The sequence below is a fragment of the Carassius carassius genome, chromosome 5, assembly GCF_963082965.1.
Source record: "Carassius carassius chromosome 5, fCarCar2.1, whole genome shotgun sequence".
NCBI lineage: Eukaryota > Metazoa > Chordata > Actinopteri > Cypriniformes > Cyprinidae > Carassius > Carassius carassius.
In genome coordinates, this window is record NC_081759.1 from 29188090 (window position 1) to 29201909 (window position 13820).

Below are 13820 nucleotides of genomic sequence, written 5' to 3' on the forward strand. Positions count from 1 at the left end.
CGGCTCGTTGGTCTAGGGGTATGATTCTCGCTTAGGGTGCGAGAGGTCCCGGGTTCAAATCCCGGACGAGCCCAACTTTAGAATTTTTTCCCAACCAATATCCGATTCGATTGTTTACTATTAAATTAACATATATACAAGCGAAAAATTCCTTCCGTGCAGTACAACTGTTTAATAAACACAAATCTATTTTACTCGTATGATCAGCCGATGCTTATTCAGTTGAGCTGAATGTGCCTCAGCGGCGGATTCAAGAATGCAGCCTGGAGCATGTGAATGGCGGCGCTAATCACTCTAGTCTGATCATCACATAGGTGTGAATATTCACAGGTTATATTCCAAAGCGCCCATACTCACTGAGACAATCAGAAATAACATATCCCTGCCCTTTGCGAGGGGGCAGCTCGGCCCACTCCACGGAAAGGTGAGAAAAGTTGCTCTTTGATTCGACTCGTCCTTGAATACTTAACCCTCTGAAATGTGTCGGGACAGACCAGAATCACGAATAGACTATTGATCTAGCAATGGGTCATCAGCCACCGAAACTGCAAACTGGAATTTTGATTGATGTGCATGCGAGTGCGTGAATTAGTTGGGATTAAGATCAAACAAACCAGTTCTCCTTTTTTTAATGGAGAGAGAATTACACAAATGCCTCACTGGGCTGCTAATCCGATCAACAAATCCGGCCATAGTCGGAGGCCTAATCATCGAGCATTGTGTGCTGTAAATAAGCGACATCAATGTAATCGTATCAATAAATGAACCAATTTAGTAATCTTAGGTTACAGCATGTTTTATAATGAATCATAAGTAAATTAAACTGTATTTTCCTTCGCTGTAGTGCAATGCTCTTTACTTTTTAAAGAGAGACTGGGAGCAGAATATGGAGTCTTTAAGTTAAATTTGACCTTTAGTTGACCTTTTGTAGTCCCAAAATTTCAGTAAAGTATATGTTACATTTATATGTCACAATTACACTTACAGCATAAAATTCACGTTGACAAACAAGCTCTTGGACAAGAATGCAAACTTAAGAAAGCCAAATTGAAGAGATCAATTCAATTAGGTGTGGAACTGATCAATTTCCAAAAAGTGACGAGAAGCCAACAACCATATGGTTTGAGGAAGGTATTCGCTCCAAAATCAAATTTAGGTGTACAGAAGCCTAAAATATTTCCAACCTTATCATTATTAGTTTTATTTAAGAAATGTAATAGTATGTCCTCTACATCTCCACGGAGGTTTAAAAAGTTAGTATGAGGCATGATAGAAGAGAGCCTAGTTAGCAATAACAAATCATATTCTTATTCTTGTTTACAGGGGCTCTTCACTGTGCACCAGTACAGTGTTTAAATAGACTTGTTCTGAGCATTAACAGAAACATGAAAGAGCTACGGATGATGAGGTGTGAGATGCAGATGTCTATTGTGTAGAGTTCACCTGTTTGAAGCAGTTTGCTTTCTGTTTTGTACCCTTTGACGTAATTGTCCTGAGATTTTAGACAAAAGCTTAGCAACCAACAGCGTATCCTGTCTTTTGCATTTGTGTGTGTACAATGTAGACAGAGGAATGTGGAAACAGGTGACGAGTCCTTCATGTTTGTGAAAGAATGAGACTGTAAGGTGTTATTAGCCGTTACGCCATCCTCCAGACCACTTAACACTGAATACACACAGGCAGAAAGGATGTTTTTGTTCTAGACAGTGTGGAACAGCAATGAAGTCGACGTATGCTTAGTGAAACTGATTTGGTTTCTCCACTGAGAGTTTGAATCAACATGTTAGTCACACGTTCACAGATACAGTCAGTTTTTAGGTCTGATTAAATCAGGCCATAAACATCTCTGTATATGACTACAAGAATATGCTGATGGTCATATTTGGATTATATGAATGAGTTTACAGTTATGAAAACATACAAGTTTTTTTTAATGGAACACTAGGTGGCACTGCACACCAAACTGGCCCAAAACTTTAGTTCTCAATGTAATTCACGTCGATTCCTCTGGGAGCATTGGGAATTGAAGCACACTTTAAAAACAATCTTCCAAAAACAATTTAATAGGACATTAAAAACTTTACAAAAGAACAAAATATCTTATGTACATATATATACAGTCCCTGTATAGTTTACAAATATACATAATCTTCTTCAGTAAAACAGGACTACATACAAATCATTTACCCACAAAGACATTCGTATCTAAAACACACACACACACACACAAGAATAAAAAACTCAAACAAGCTGTCGGTCGGATGTGATGTTTGAGGGAAGAAAAAGGGATATATATATAAACAACAAATCTATCCGAACACAATCACATTCAGACTCTCCTGTTTTTTTTTACATTTCAATGTGGAGACCGAGGGAACATGCAGAGGAAACCTGAGGGCAGATTACCAGCTCTCTTTAGAAGGTTCCAGATAATTCCCATGCTTCTTATTATTCCAAGACCTTTGAACGCACAATAAAGCAGTTTGTTTTCACTGTGAGGATCTGACTCTTATTAACTAAACTACACTCGCATAATTCAGTTTTTCTTTACAACCCATTCAGATCCACAATCCTGAGCTGTCACTTGGGCGCTGGAGAAGTCTCCAGGGTTGATTCATGACACTGTGATTTTTATCAGGATGTGTTGGAGTGAAAGACAGGCTCATGTGTTTGGAATGGAATACTAGCTTATTCCTTACTGTATACTGTGTGCAGTATATACTGAATACTGCCTACTATTTTTCTAACCGTTATGTGCAACAGAATAATTATGTAATGCTATGTTTCAGTAGTATTCTAGTTCAAGCTGCATGATCAATTCAGCGAGTTTTCTTGTATGTTCTACAGGATTTTTTTTTTTTTGTAAAATTGTTTATATTAATGAGAATATATGTGGGATTTTGCATTGTGGGATACAGTATTCAGCATATACGCTACTGAACAGCATTCTTTTGTAATATAAATCTTTTGCAACACTGTAAATGTCTTTACTGTAACTTTTGACCAATTTAATGTGTTCTTAAATTTAAAAAATATTACTGACCCAAACTTCTTTTAACCCTCTGGTGCTCCTCATTTAGGAGTCACACTTGTGATCTTCATGGTCAAAAGTAACCGAACACCCTAAAATGTAGCCCCGCCAGTAAAATCCATGCAACATATTTTTGTTCTATAATATTTTTTTATTTTGAGATGGTTTCATGGTACTAATTAATATTTATGCAATAATTATTATCAATTTCTTTCAACTGAAAAAAAAAATACTTTTCAATTAATGCAGTATTTCATGTTAAAATTGAATCAATGCCTTTAAAATCCAATTTATTAAGTCAGATTAGTGCTGGTGGGAGTAAAATAAGAAAAAACGATTCCATGGTTTAGCCAATGGATTCCTATAAAGTTCTATATAAAAGACCTATAAATTCTCTAATTGTTTTGAAATACATAAATGCTTATTTTTATTAAGTTGTGGGTTTAGATATATATTTAGACATTTTCAAATACAACTTTTTGTAAAGGTTTAGATTTTTTGGGGGGTTTGAAATGTTGATTTGAAGCATGAGTTTTTTTTTATTATTATTACTAGTCAAACCTGAACACAGAAAGCATTTTGTTACACAAAACATAACAATTATATAAAAATGTAACAAAAATGAACAGGAATGTTTTATCAGAGCTTTATTCTTCTGGGTCTGGTCTGATTGCAGTTTTCTGATTTGTTTTGGCTTATGGTTACAGAGTGGACGTGTTGGTTTTGCACTCTTTTGCAAAGTTGATGTTTTAGTCTATCACCCCATCATTGCTGTGAACTTTTTTCTGCATTGAAGCAGTTTTTTTTTTTTTTTTAGATTTCCCATTCATTTCCAAAGGTCAGTTATTTTTGACCAAAGACCACAAGTGAGACTACTTTTTTACGACCACTTATTTTTTTGTGTGTTTACATTCCAAATGCCATAAAACTCACCCAGTTTCATACCATTCAGATGAAGCTGTGATTTAAAAAAAAAATCAAAAGTGACCGAAGAGCACCAGAAGGTTAAACAGTAGTGTGTGTATGTATATAAACACACACACACACACACACACACACACACACACACACACACAGTAGTACAGGATGCATTCTATGAACTGTAGCAAAAGTAATCAAAGTACAACAGTATTCTATTCCAAACACAGGCAGACTCAGTGCTTCATATGCTATAGAGGAGCACTACTGTCCCCTACAGGAGGCATATGGTACTGTATTGCATATTCAGGATGATGTTGGAAGACTATGACACTAATAAAACATTATGGATTATCATCAGTTTCAGTGCCTAAACTACTGTCATCACTCAGTTTTTCTCACAGGTAATTACAGGTAAACAGCAAAGAAACATAAAACTGTACATTTCAGAATCGCATGACTTCATATAAAAAATGGGTCTCTTGACTGCATTTTGTAAAGGTTTAGTGATTAACTGAACATAGATATTCTGTTTTATACATTGCCATTATCAGTGCTTAATAGAAAAGTACACAGGTTCACTATTTATGTGTTGTTGAATCTATTAAAGTGTGTGTCGGTTATGGATTGAGCGGGCTGCTACCTGTCACTGAATGAATCGAGTATCTCACTTCGTTCACAGTTCCAATCACTGCAGTCATTGCAGGTGCATTTCCTCCATGTGCTATGTGTACTGGATACCACATACACGCAGCAGCTGTTGGGCGCTGAGCTCATCCACTCAAATGGCTAGAATGGTTGATACACAATGCATCGTGGTTATTCACCAGGAAGCCAGTGTGTTGATTTAATAATTTGTGGTAAATGTTGTGTTGCTAGTGTTTGCGGAATGATGGAGACTGTTTCAGTGCTCAGAGAGAATTAGATATTTTTGTCAATGTTGGTGATGCTACACAGTCACATTTGCCTGATGCTCGGCAGATATGTAGATGTGTCCTTGGGGCAGTGCTAATGAGACGTACTGGCTCAGTTGAGTTCAGTGGGTGTGGTCTCTGATCGGGTCGACCTGTACGGGCTCAGGAGTGTCCGGTGGCAGGGGTGTGTCCGGCAGCAGGGGTGTGTCCGGCAGCAGGGGCGTCCCCTAGACGGATGCTGCCGAGGAAGGTGGTGTGGTTGCTCATGGAGATGGAGGTGTCCTCGTACACCATGCGGATGGAGATCCTCTGGCGGGCTCGCAACAAACACACCCCCGCGGTGTAGCAGGTGTTGAACTTGCGCTGGCCGGTCTCGATGCTTCGCGTGCAGCGTAAGAATGGAGTCTTATCAACCATCACCTCATAACTCGCTATGTCTGTGAAGTTCAGGTAGTATACCTGTTGAACACACAGACACAAAAGGAAAGCAAATTGGGATAATGGTTAGTCATTTTTTAATCATGGTAATATTAGAAAACAAAAAAATATATATTTTTGTATTTGTATGAAATGTAGACTGTATTTGTTTGTGTATAAGCAGTAGAGTTAGTCCAGGGACTGTACTCACTTCTACCTGACTATATATAAAATATGTTCCGTCAAGAAGGACTTCCAGCTCTCCAGAGCGTGAGTGCATTTTAAACACTCTCTGATGGATTGAGATCATTCTCCAATTTTTCAACACACCTTCTGACAAATCTCACAAACAGACACCAGTAAATACTCAATCATCTGTTATGACAGCAGCGACACATAGTTAAAACACACACACACATACACACACACCAGGGCTCAATCATAAGGAGGTTTTTCCCCAGGTTTCTACTTGCCTTGTCAAAATTTTCGCTGAGCCTAGCACTAATAATTTATACATTTCTCATTGATCATTTTGAATAATTAAAATGTAATTTAATCCTGTGATGCAAAACTGAATTTTCAGCAGCCATCACTCCAGTCTTCAGTGTCACATGATCTTTCAGAAATCATTCTGAAATGATTCTAATATACTGATTAGATGCTTCAGAAACATTTCTTTATTATTATAAACAAAAAATTGTTGTGCTGCTTAATATTAGATTTCAGGATTATGTGATGCATGGAAATGTCAAAATAAAAGCATTTCATTGAAATAAAAATATTTTGTAACATTATAAATGCCTTTATGCTTTTGAGAAATTGTGTCCTTGTTAAATCAAAGTCTTAATTTCCTTCTGACTCCAACACCAGCATATTTTTTCTTCATGAAATGTAAATTTTTATTTATCTTCTTACTTATTTCCTTTTACAAATAACATTTACAACAGCCAGTGGGCCATCCTTATATTTAAGCCGTTTATACAACCTTTAACAAATGAAAGTTATTCCAACACACAATATCAATAAGCATAATGAAGCGTATGTATAGTTGTATGTGGGAGATCATTATTTAACTCTTACCTTCTTTCACCTGGATAGTAGTTTCCTGACCTTGAAGATGCACCACAGCTGGCTACAAAAACATCATGTTTAAATTCACAAATTCAAAAAAAAAAAATTCACGCACAGACTTATAAGCATGTTCCAAATGTGTCTGATCTACACATCAAACATCTTCGTATTACTTATTACTGAGAGAATATAATATGGAGAGATGAGCAGTGTGGAGGTGGAGATCAGGAGATGCTGCATACCTGTGTCTCTCTGTGTTTGCCTTTATCTGCGCCACCTGTTGACAAACAGCGGGGAAAGGAATTAGTTGCTTTCGGTCTTTTATTAATTGCTTATGATCTATTCATACCATGCAGGGAATGTTTGCTACACATCCTTGCAGCAACAAGCCTTTCAATTAAAAAATAATAATAATTCAAATGGATTGCAAAAACTTGCACAACAATGAAGCAAAATTTCAGTCGATTTTGTAATTGTGTGGTGTGTTGTGTGGCTCTGTTGCATTGTTCTTGATGTGAGCAGGCCTTTAACATCGGCATAATACGGAAATCACATTTTTCCTTCAAAAGGACATATATCAGAGTAAAGCAGCTTATTGAATAAGCATAAAATCTCATGCGAGTGAGGGGAATATTTGATTCAGTTTTGAAGAAAGAATCCGAGTGCACATAAATTTAAACAAGAATTGTCCATTTTGATTTCATGTTGACTTTAAACTTGCTGTGACTGCGTGCAGAGGCAAGTGTCTGTATTAACCTGAAGGTCCCTGTGATCCAGGTGGACCTTGTGGTCCAGGCGGCCCTGCGGGTCCAGGAGGTCCGGGTGGGCCAGAAGGACCCATCGCGTTATTGCCTGGGATTCCCGGGATCCCTGGTATTCCAGGTGGACCTTGTGGACCTGGTGGGCCTGGAGGTCCAGGAGCACCAGGGGGTCCTTTCTTGCCTAAAGAAAATAAAAAATTAAAATGCATGAATGCAGGACTCTGTCATGAACTAAAACATAAAAGCCCTAAAAAATGCCACATTAAAAAATAAAATAAAATAAAAGAGTGAAAATGATGAAATTACCTTTTTTCCGCTCTCCTTTCTTTTTTCCATTAGTTTCTGGAACAGGGATAAGCAGCAGGAAAAGATAATCATTCAGAAATGTATCATTTCACATTCACGATTACAATGCAAACAATGTTCTTCCTGGCCTCTTGCTTTTTTCTTCCAGAAAAGAGACTGATTTATTCAATCAGAGTGTTTATTTGTTTCCAAGTTGCTAAACCGATAATGACACTCGCATGACCACAGAAAAACAAACCCCAAATGTAATTTGAAGGACAATTGCTTCTGCTGGTGTCTAAAAATAACACACGCACACAAACACACACTCGTCTCGCTGTACAACAAACTATAATACTAAAGCAACAAAAGTAGACACAAGAGTCAAACGATATCTAGTAAGAGTGTGTTTGTGTGAATGTGTAACAAATCCAGCACATCTGCACTAAACAAGTCTGACAAAATCCACTGTTTTATAGTTTAAAGTCTAGTCTAAACACACACATACTGACTCTCAGGAGACAGATCTGTGTTCCTAAGGCCTGAGGTCACTCTTGTGTTTGTGTTGGATAGTATTCGGGGGTCTTTTTTCGCAATAAAACTACTTCAAATCATTCGTAAATGACTGCTGCTTTCAATGTGTTGTCTGGTGAGCTTCGCACGCGATATCTCTTTTTCTCAAAACACAGAATATCAAAAGTGAAGAGAAACAACCTGCTGCTGCCTTTAATCTTCTTTTTTCTCATTATATGAAAAACAATAGAGGGGTTGGGGGCTGGTGGGGGTGGGACAACATGCACATACCAGAAAGCAAACATGACACTTAATAATAATCATGCAAAGAACTTGACCTGCCTTCATCACAGTTGTTTATTTCAGCGCAAACGCTGCGCCTTATTCTCATACCACCGCAATCCTCTTTAAACAGCCGCAATTGCAGGGTGCAATTAACATAGTGATTTTACTGGCCATAGAAAGCAGATGGACAATATGGTTAAAGAATTAATTCAGATAAAGCATACAGTTTATTTGAAAATGGACTTTGTGTGAATTTTCAAGTGATCTTTGAAGTGGAAACTATAGCCAGATTGAGTTTGCATCCCTGCTCTAACAACACAGTACTGACACAATGGCCAATAAAAAATGCTTTTCTCTTTGGAACTGTCAGGGGCTTCACACATCAAATGTTTAATATTTCAATCATATTATTTTATTACTGAAGTTTATTTAAGTTGCGGGTTTTCAAAACTAAAGACGAAAATAAACATGCAAATATGACATTTTCAGTGAATTCTGTTCTCAGTATGAACAAATAATTCAGCCCACTTCACATAGCCTTGGTTTGTTTTGTAAAACCTATGCGTAGTCTTGACTTCTACTCCAAAAAACCTCTTAATCAGAAAATATTTCCCAGATTACCACATGTAATATTTGTTTTATAAACCCTCTAACACACAAACTGTCCCAGCAGCTTTAGCTGATTTCACCTGATTTACAAAACGTTTGCTAAACATAATGAAAATATCCAGGTTTTATGAATCTCGGGTTTTGTGAAATTGTCAACACCCGTGGCGCAGATTTATCAACAGAGTGAATGAACTCCCTCTGGTGGAGCCGGTGAGCCTCAGAGAGCCTTACATCAAGAGTAGCATCAGGGAAAGGTAACATTTATATCGTAGTTGAAACTCAAATGAATATACATGCAACTAAGATATTTTTAAAAGCAACTCAAATTATTATATAAGAAAAAGTGCTTTTAAATGTTAAACTATTTTTAAAATACAAACAGAAAAAGTTTTTTGTACATGCATATTTACTTTAGGGTTACTTGACATTGGGCATGTCTGTGTTTGTTTTATGGGAGAAGAAAGAAAGAGTGTTAAAAGTCTTTAATGAATGGAACAAATTAGCATCAAAGACGGACAATATTGGAACCATATTTCACACCGAACACGCAGCTGCACACACAAACACACCGAACACCAGCTGTACATTCGCAAAGTTAACGTTTATGAGGCCACAAAGTGAGTGAGTTTGTGTATGTGTGTGAGTGCTTTGACCCATGAATCTGAGAATCGGGAAGAAGACAGTATGACTGTTGATCACAAGAATGGATTTAAATTGCTTCCTTATTTAACCATGCATCTACACACAGATGCTCACACACAGTTTCACACTCGCAACAATACTCACCTAACACAGTCTGATGCTTGGATTTCATACTCAAATCTAATCAATTCAAATCTGTGGTCAACATTTCACGGAAATTTAGTTGAACAGAATTACAACTAAGCCATTAAAATCAACAATGATATGAGTTATGTGCATGGACGCTGTTCAAAATGAGCTCACAGCGATGAGTGAGGTCTATAGTTTCAAACGCACACATGCACAATATCCTATATGTCTACATAACAGTATGTTCGGGATTTATGAACATCCATACACTGCTGTCAAATATACAGAGATTTACAGCTCAGCATATTACAGGCATTAATTCCATCTGCAACACACCTAAATGTGCCACTCTAGTGTGTTTAAGAGAATTTAATGTACAATTTAGTGCACAAGACTCCCACACACAAACACAACAAACTCATTCACTAATTAATAAACAATTTTACTTAGCTTAAAAAGACACACTTACAGCAAGGGTAAAGTTTGGTATTCTCAATACCAGTTGAACCACATTAATTTGCCTTTTGTGTTTAAATTGATAACTTTGTTGACCATTTGCACGTGGTCACATTACCACAAGTTAACATAGCATGGTCTAGTGCTGAAATGGGACAGTTGATGACAATTATGGGGGTAAAACTATACAAACTGCTCTCAGGCTCTCAGGAGATGTCTGCTAGCTTCTGTACGAAAATATCATTTTCTGTAAACCTCATATTCTCGTTTGATCTCAAGCGAAAACAGTCAATAGTTGTGTCATCCTTCAAAATCCATTTCTTTTAAGTCTGCTAATAATAGTAGTAGTAATAACAATATTAATTTACTAGTACTTTAACAATAAAATATTTCTATTATATATTCAGGTTGGCTGAAAGTTTAAATAAAGTAGAATATGATTATAGTTGACCAAAGGAAACGTCTTAGTATTTAAAATACAAAGTTTAATGTCTTTCTACCAATGTGCTATTATAAAACCTTAAGGATATCATATAATTCCTTACTGTACATCTCATTTGTTGACATTAATCCACCCTATAGGTATCATCATCAGTGACCTTGCTTTCCAGACATCTGCTTCAGCATCCTTTGAGATGGCATGTGTGCACATTATCTGTGTTGTATCGGTATTTGTTTTGGCACATGACGCACACAGGTGCAAAAGCTGAAACAGTAGAACTCGCGATCAGAGCCAGTTACTGCACAACCATAATCAAAGCCAAACCACCTGCCAATCAAACCGCTGCCAACTGGAGCCAATCACGGCAGTGGAAAGAGGAGTAGGTAACCAAAGCTGGACGCAGCCAATGAGAAAGAGCAAGAGAGGAGCAATATCAGTTTGTTAGAAGCTACCAGAATGGAAAAAGGAGAGGGATTTCACGTATAAACTACTGGTGTGCACAGCATAGCCCAGTAATGAGTAAGATGGAAGGAATGAACGAGGGGGAGAGAGAGAGTGAGAGGTAGCATGATCAAATGAAGGAAATGCATCTCGTTCTGAACTCTAAACCACATCAAAGAGAAATTGCTGGCAATCTCACAGGCTTTATACTCACGTATACACACGTACACACACACACACACACACACACACACACACACACACACACACACACACACACGCTGTCTTAATATAAGCTCTAAATTTCATGAATACCAACACACACACACAAAGGAGTTTTTTTTTTACCTGAACGTTTGGTACGATGAATGACTCTCTCCAGCCTTCTTGTGTGTTCATCTGTCCATCTGCTCTGTGAAGATGAAGGAATAAGATTTTTTTAAATACAGCGCAGAAGAATAAAATTAATTCATGGTGCTGTTTCAAAGCATTTTACATTTTAACTTTGAGTTTGAGCCAAAACATGATCAATGAAATGAATCCACTTCTTCATAAAATAAATGTCACCATACACGCACACATACACACACACACACACCTCCACTGAAAGACAGGATAATGAACAGTGTGTGTGTGTGTGTGTTGAGAAACCCTGTGGATTTACAACTGTAAGACATTCCAATGGGATGATCCAGCACACAAACACACACAAAATCACATAAACTTAATTAATTATTTAGAAAGGAAATACCTTTCTTATCATTATCTCACATAGGAACAGAGTAATAGCGCTGCAAGCCTCACACACACACACACACACACACACACACACACACACACACACACACACACACACACACACACACACACACACACACACACACAGAGAGAGGAAGCAAAGACATTTAAACAGAAATTGATGAGGTTGGGAAAGAACTTTCTCGTCCTTAGTTTCTTCATTCTTCCTTTATTTCCTTCTCATTCTTTATTCTTTGCTTTCTATTTTTCTTATATTCAGGGATAACTATCAGGTCAGGATACTTCAGGACAGTTCCCATGTATGCTTATACACAGTGAATGAAAAGGTTGAGAGAAGAGTAACTCTGGGTCAGTTGCAGTAGCACATATCTGTGTCTGTTTCAGTAAGACATGAACATGACCCTGCTGTTCTTCACAGTAGAATCACGTTACAAGACCTAGACTGCCATTGTCATCTTCATAGCTTGTCTTTTTTTCTTTTTTGATTGCAGAACTGTTGAAGGGAAAGGAATCTGAATTCACACACACACACACACACACACACACACACACACACACACACACACACACACACACACACACACACACACACACACACACACACACACACGTAGAGCAGGGTTAACGGGGTCATCCAGCTGTGTCTGGGTAAAACTCATGTTATTTATGTGATTAGAGAAGTCACTAAATCACAAAGTTCAGCCCCAGAGTGCATTGGGTGTATTCATGTATCCATGTAAAACTGGTAAGATGACACTTTTAGATCTGTAAACACCTTGCTGTGTCACACTTTGTTTTTTAATCCACTGTGTGTTTGAAATCAGACACTCTAGGCCTGTCTTCCTGCCAGAGGATGTTCCAGCCTTTGGACACGATGTTCTGGCTTAGACTCTGTGTGTGTGTGTGAGAGAGAGAGCATTGAAAACATTTCTCCAAGCTTACAATGTTCTTCTTATTTGCAATTATGATAAGCAACAAAAGAAAGCGAGTATTGAGGTTTAATTACATCTACTTTAGGGACAAAACGGACCCTAGATGTCCTGCCTTTGGGGACATCTGAGTCGCCATCAAACTTAAAAGGGATTTATAAATAAAGCAAATAATGTGTTTCCAATATTAAACATGCAAAACGTTTTCTTTTAGACGTATGGTTTGGGTTAGTTTGCAGTAATTATAATTAGCTTTAAATATATACAAATAGAGGTCTACGGTATGTCCTCATTTAGCAAGACGCATGTGTGTGTGTGTGTGTGTGAGAAACAGCTCTGTGCAGTCTAGACCTTGTAACTCGACTCTAGTGTGAGACATCTCATTTGTCTCTTTTTTACGCACACTAAACAACACACACACACACTAACAAAACACTGTACACCAATCTCTTTCTTTCTTAAAGGTCATTAGAAACTTTGTCTTACTGCGGTATCACAAGAGATGCACAGTTGGATTATTTGGTCTTTTGAACTTTCTGTTCATTATATAATACATGGTTTTATACATTTTCATCATTGATGATAAGAAATGTTTCTTGAGCACCAAATCAGTATATTAAAATGATTTCTGAAGGATCATGTGACACTCAAGACTGGAGTTATGACTGCTGAAAATTCAACTTTGTCATCACTAAAACAAATGGCATTTGAAAATATATTAAAATAGAACAAACTGTAATATTTCACAATATTTTTATATTTCACAAAAGTAATATTTCACAATATTATATTTCACGAGTTTCTTTTTACAGCACTGTTTATATTGTACTTCTGTCAAACACATTAAAAAACCATAGACTTTTGAACGATAATGTACCAAATGCATGTATACGATCAAACTGAACCTTACTGTAAAAGTTTCACCAGAACACACTAGAGGATACAAGTTATAGAGAGAGAGAGAGGGAGAGAGAATTGTCTTTCTTTAGACCACCCACAATCTGATTGGTCAAATGCTCCATCAAGCTAAAATTGCTTCCCTCAAACGTGTGTCCGCATGTGTGTACAGTTCTTCATGCTTGTAAAACAAGAGATTGTGAACAGATAAACGCTGCTGCATGATGAATACGTGCGTGTGATTAGTTTGTCAGTTGTCACCGAGGACAGATACACTCACACCCTTACACATACACGTGTGTGTAGACTCACACATACACA

General features: G+C 37.4%; 1 protein-coding gene and 1 non-coding gene across 2 annotated transcripts in view; one reads left to right on the forward strand and one right to left on the reverse strand.

Annotated features, from left to right (window-relative positions):
- The first annotated feature begins 1 nt into the window (after nucleotide 1).
- trnap-agg (transfer RNA proline (anticodon AGG)) lies at nucleotides 2–73 on the forward strand. Its single transcript has one exon. It is a non-coding gene; the product is annotated as a tRNA-Pro (tRNA).
- Nucleotides 74–5025: 4952 nt separating this feature from the next.
- eda (ectodysplasin A) overlaps nucleotides 5026–13820 on the reverse strand; it is a 42468-nt gene continuing 33673 nt past the window's right edge. The window contains exons 2-8 of the mRNA XM_059549278.1: nucleotides 11263–11326; nucleotides 7419–7454; nucleotides 7108–7293; nucleotides 6594–6628; nucleotides 6361–6412; nucleotides 5492–5622; nucleotides 5026–5322 (exon numbers count right to left, since the gene is read on the reverse strand). Coding sequence (XP_059405261.1) covers nucleotides 5026–5322; nucleotides 5492–5622; nucleotides 6361–6412; nucleotides 6594–6628; nucleotides 7108–7293; nucleotides 7419–7454; nucleotides 11263–11326 — 801 coding nt within the window. The remainder of the gene's footprint in view (nucleotides 5323–5491; nucleotides 5623–6360; nucleotides 6413–6593; nucleotides 6629–7107; nucleotides 7294–7418; nucleotides 7455–11262; nucleotides 11327–13820) is intronic.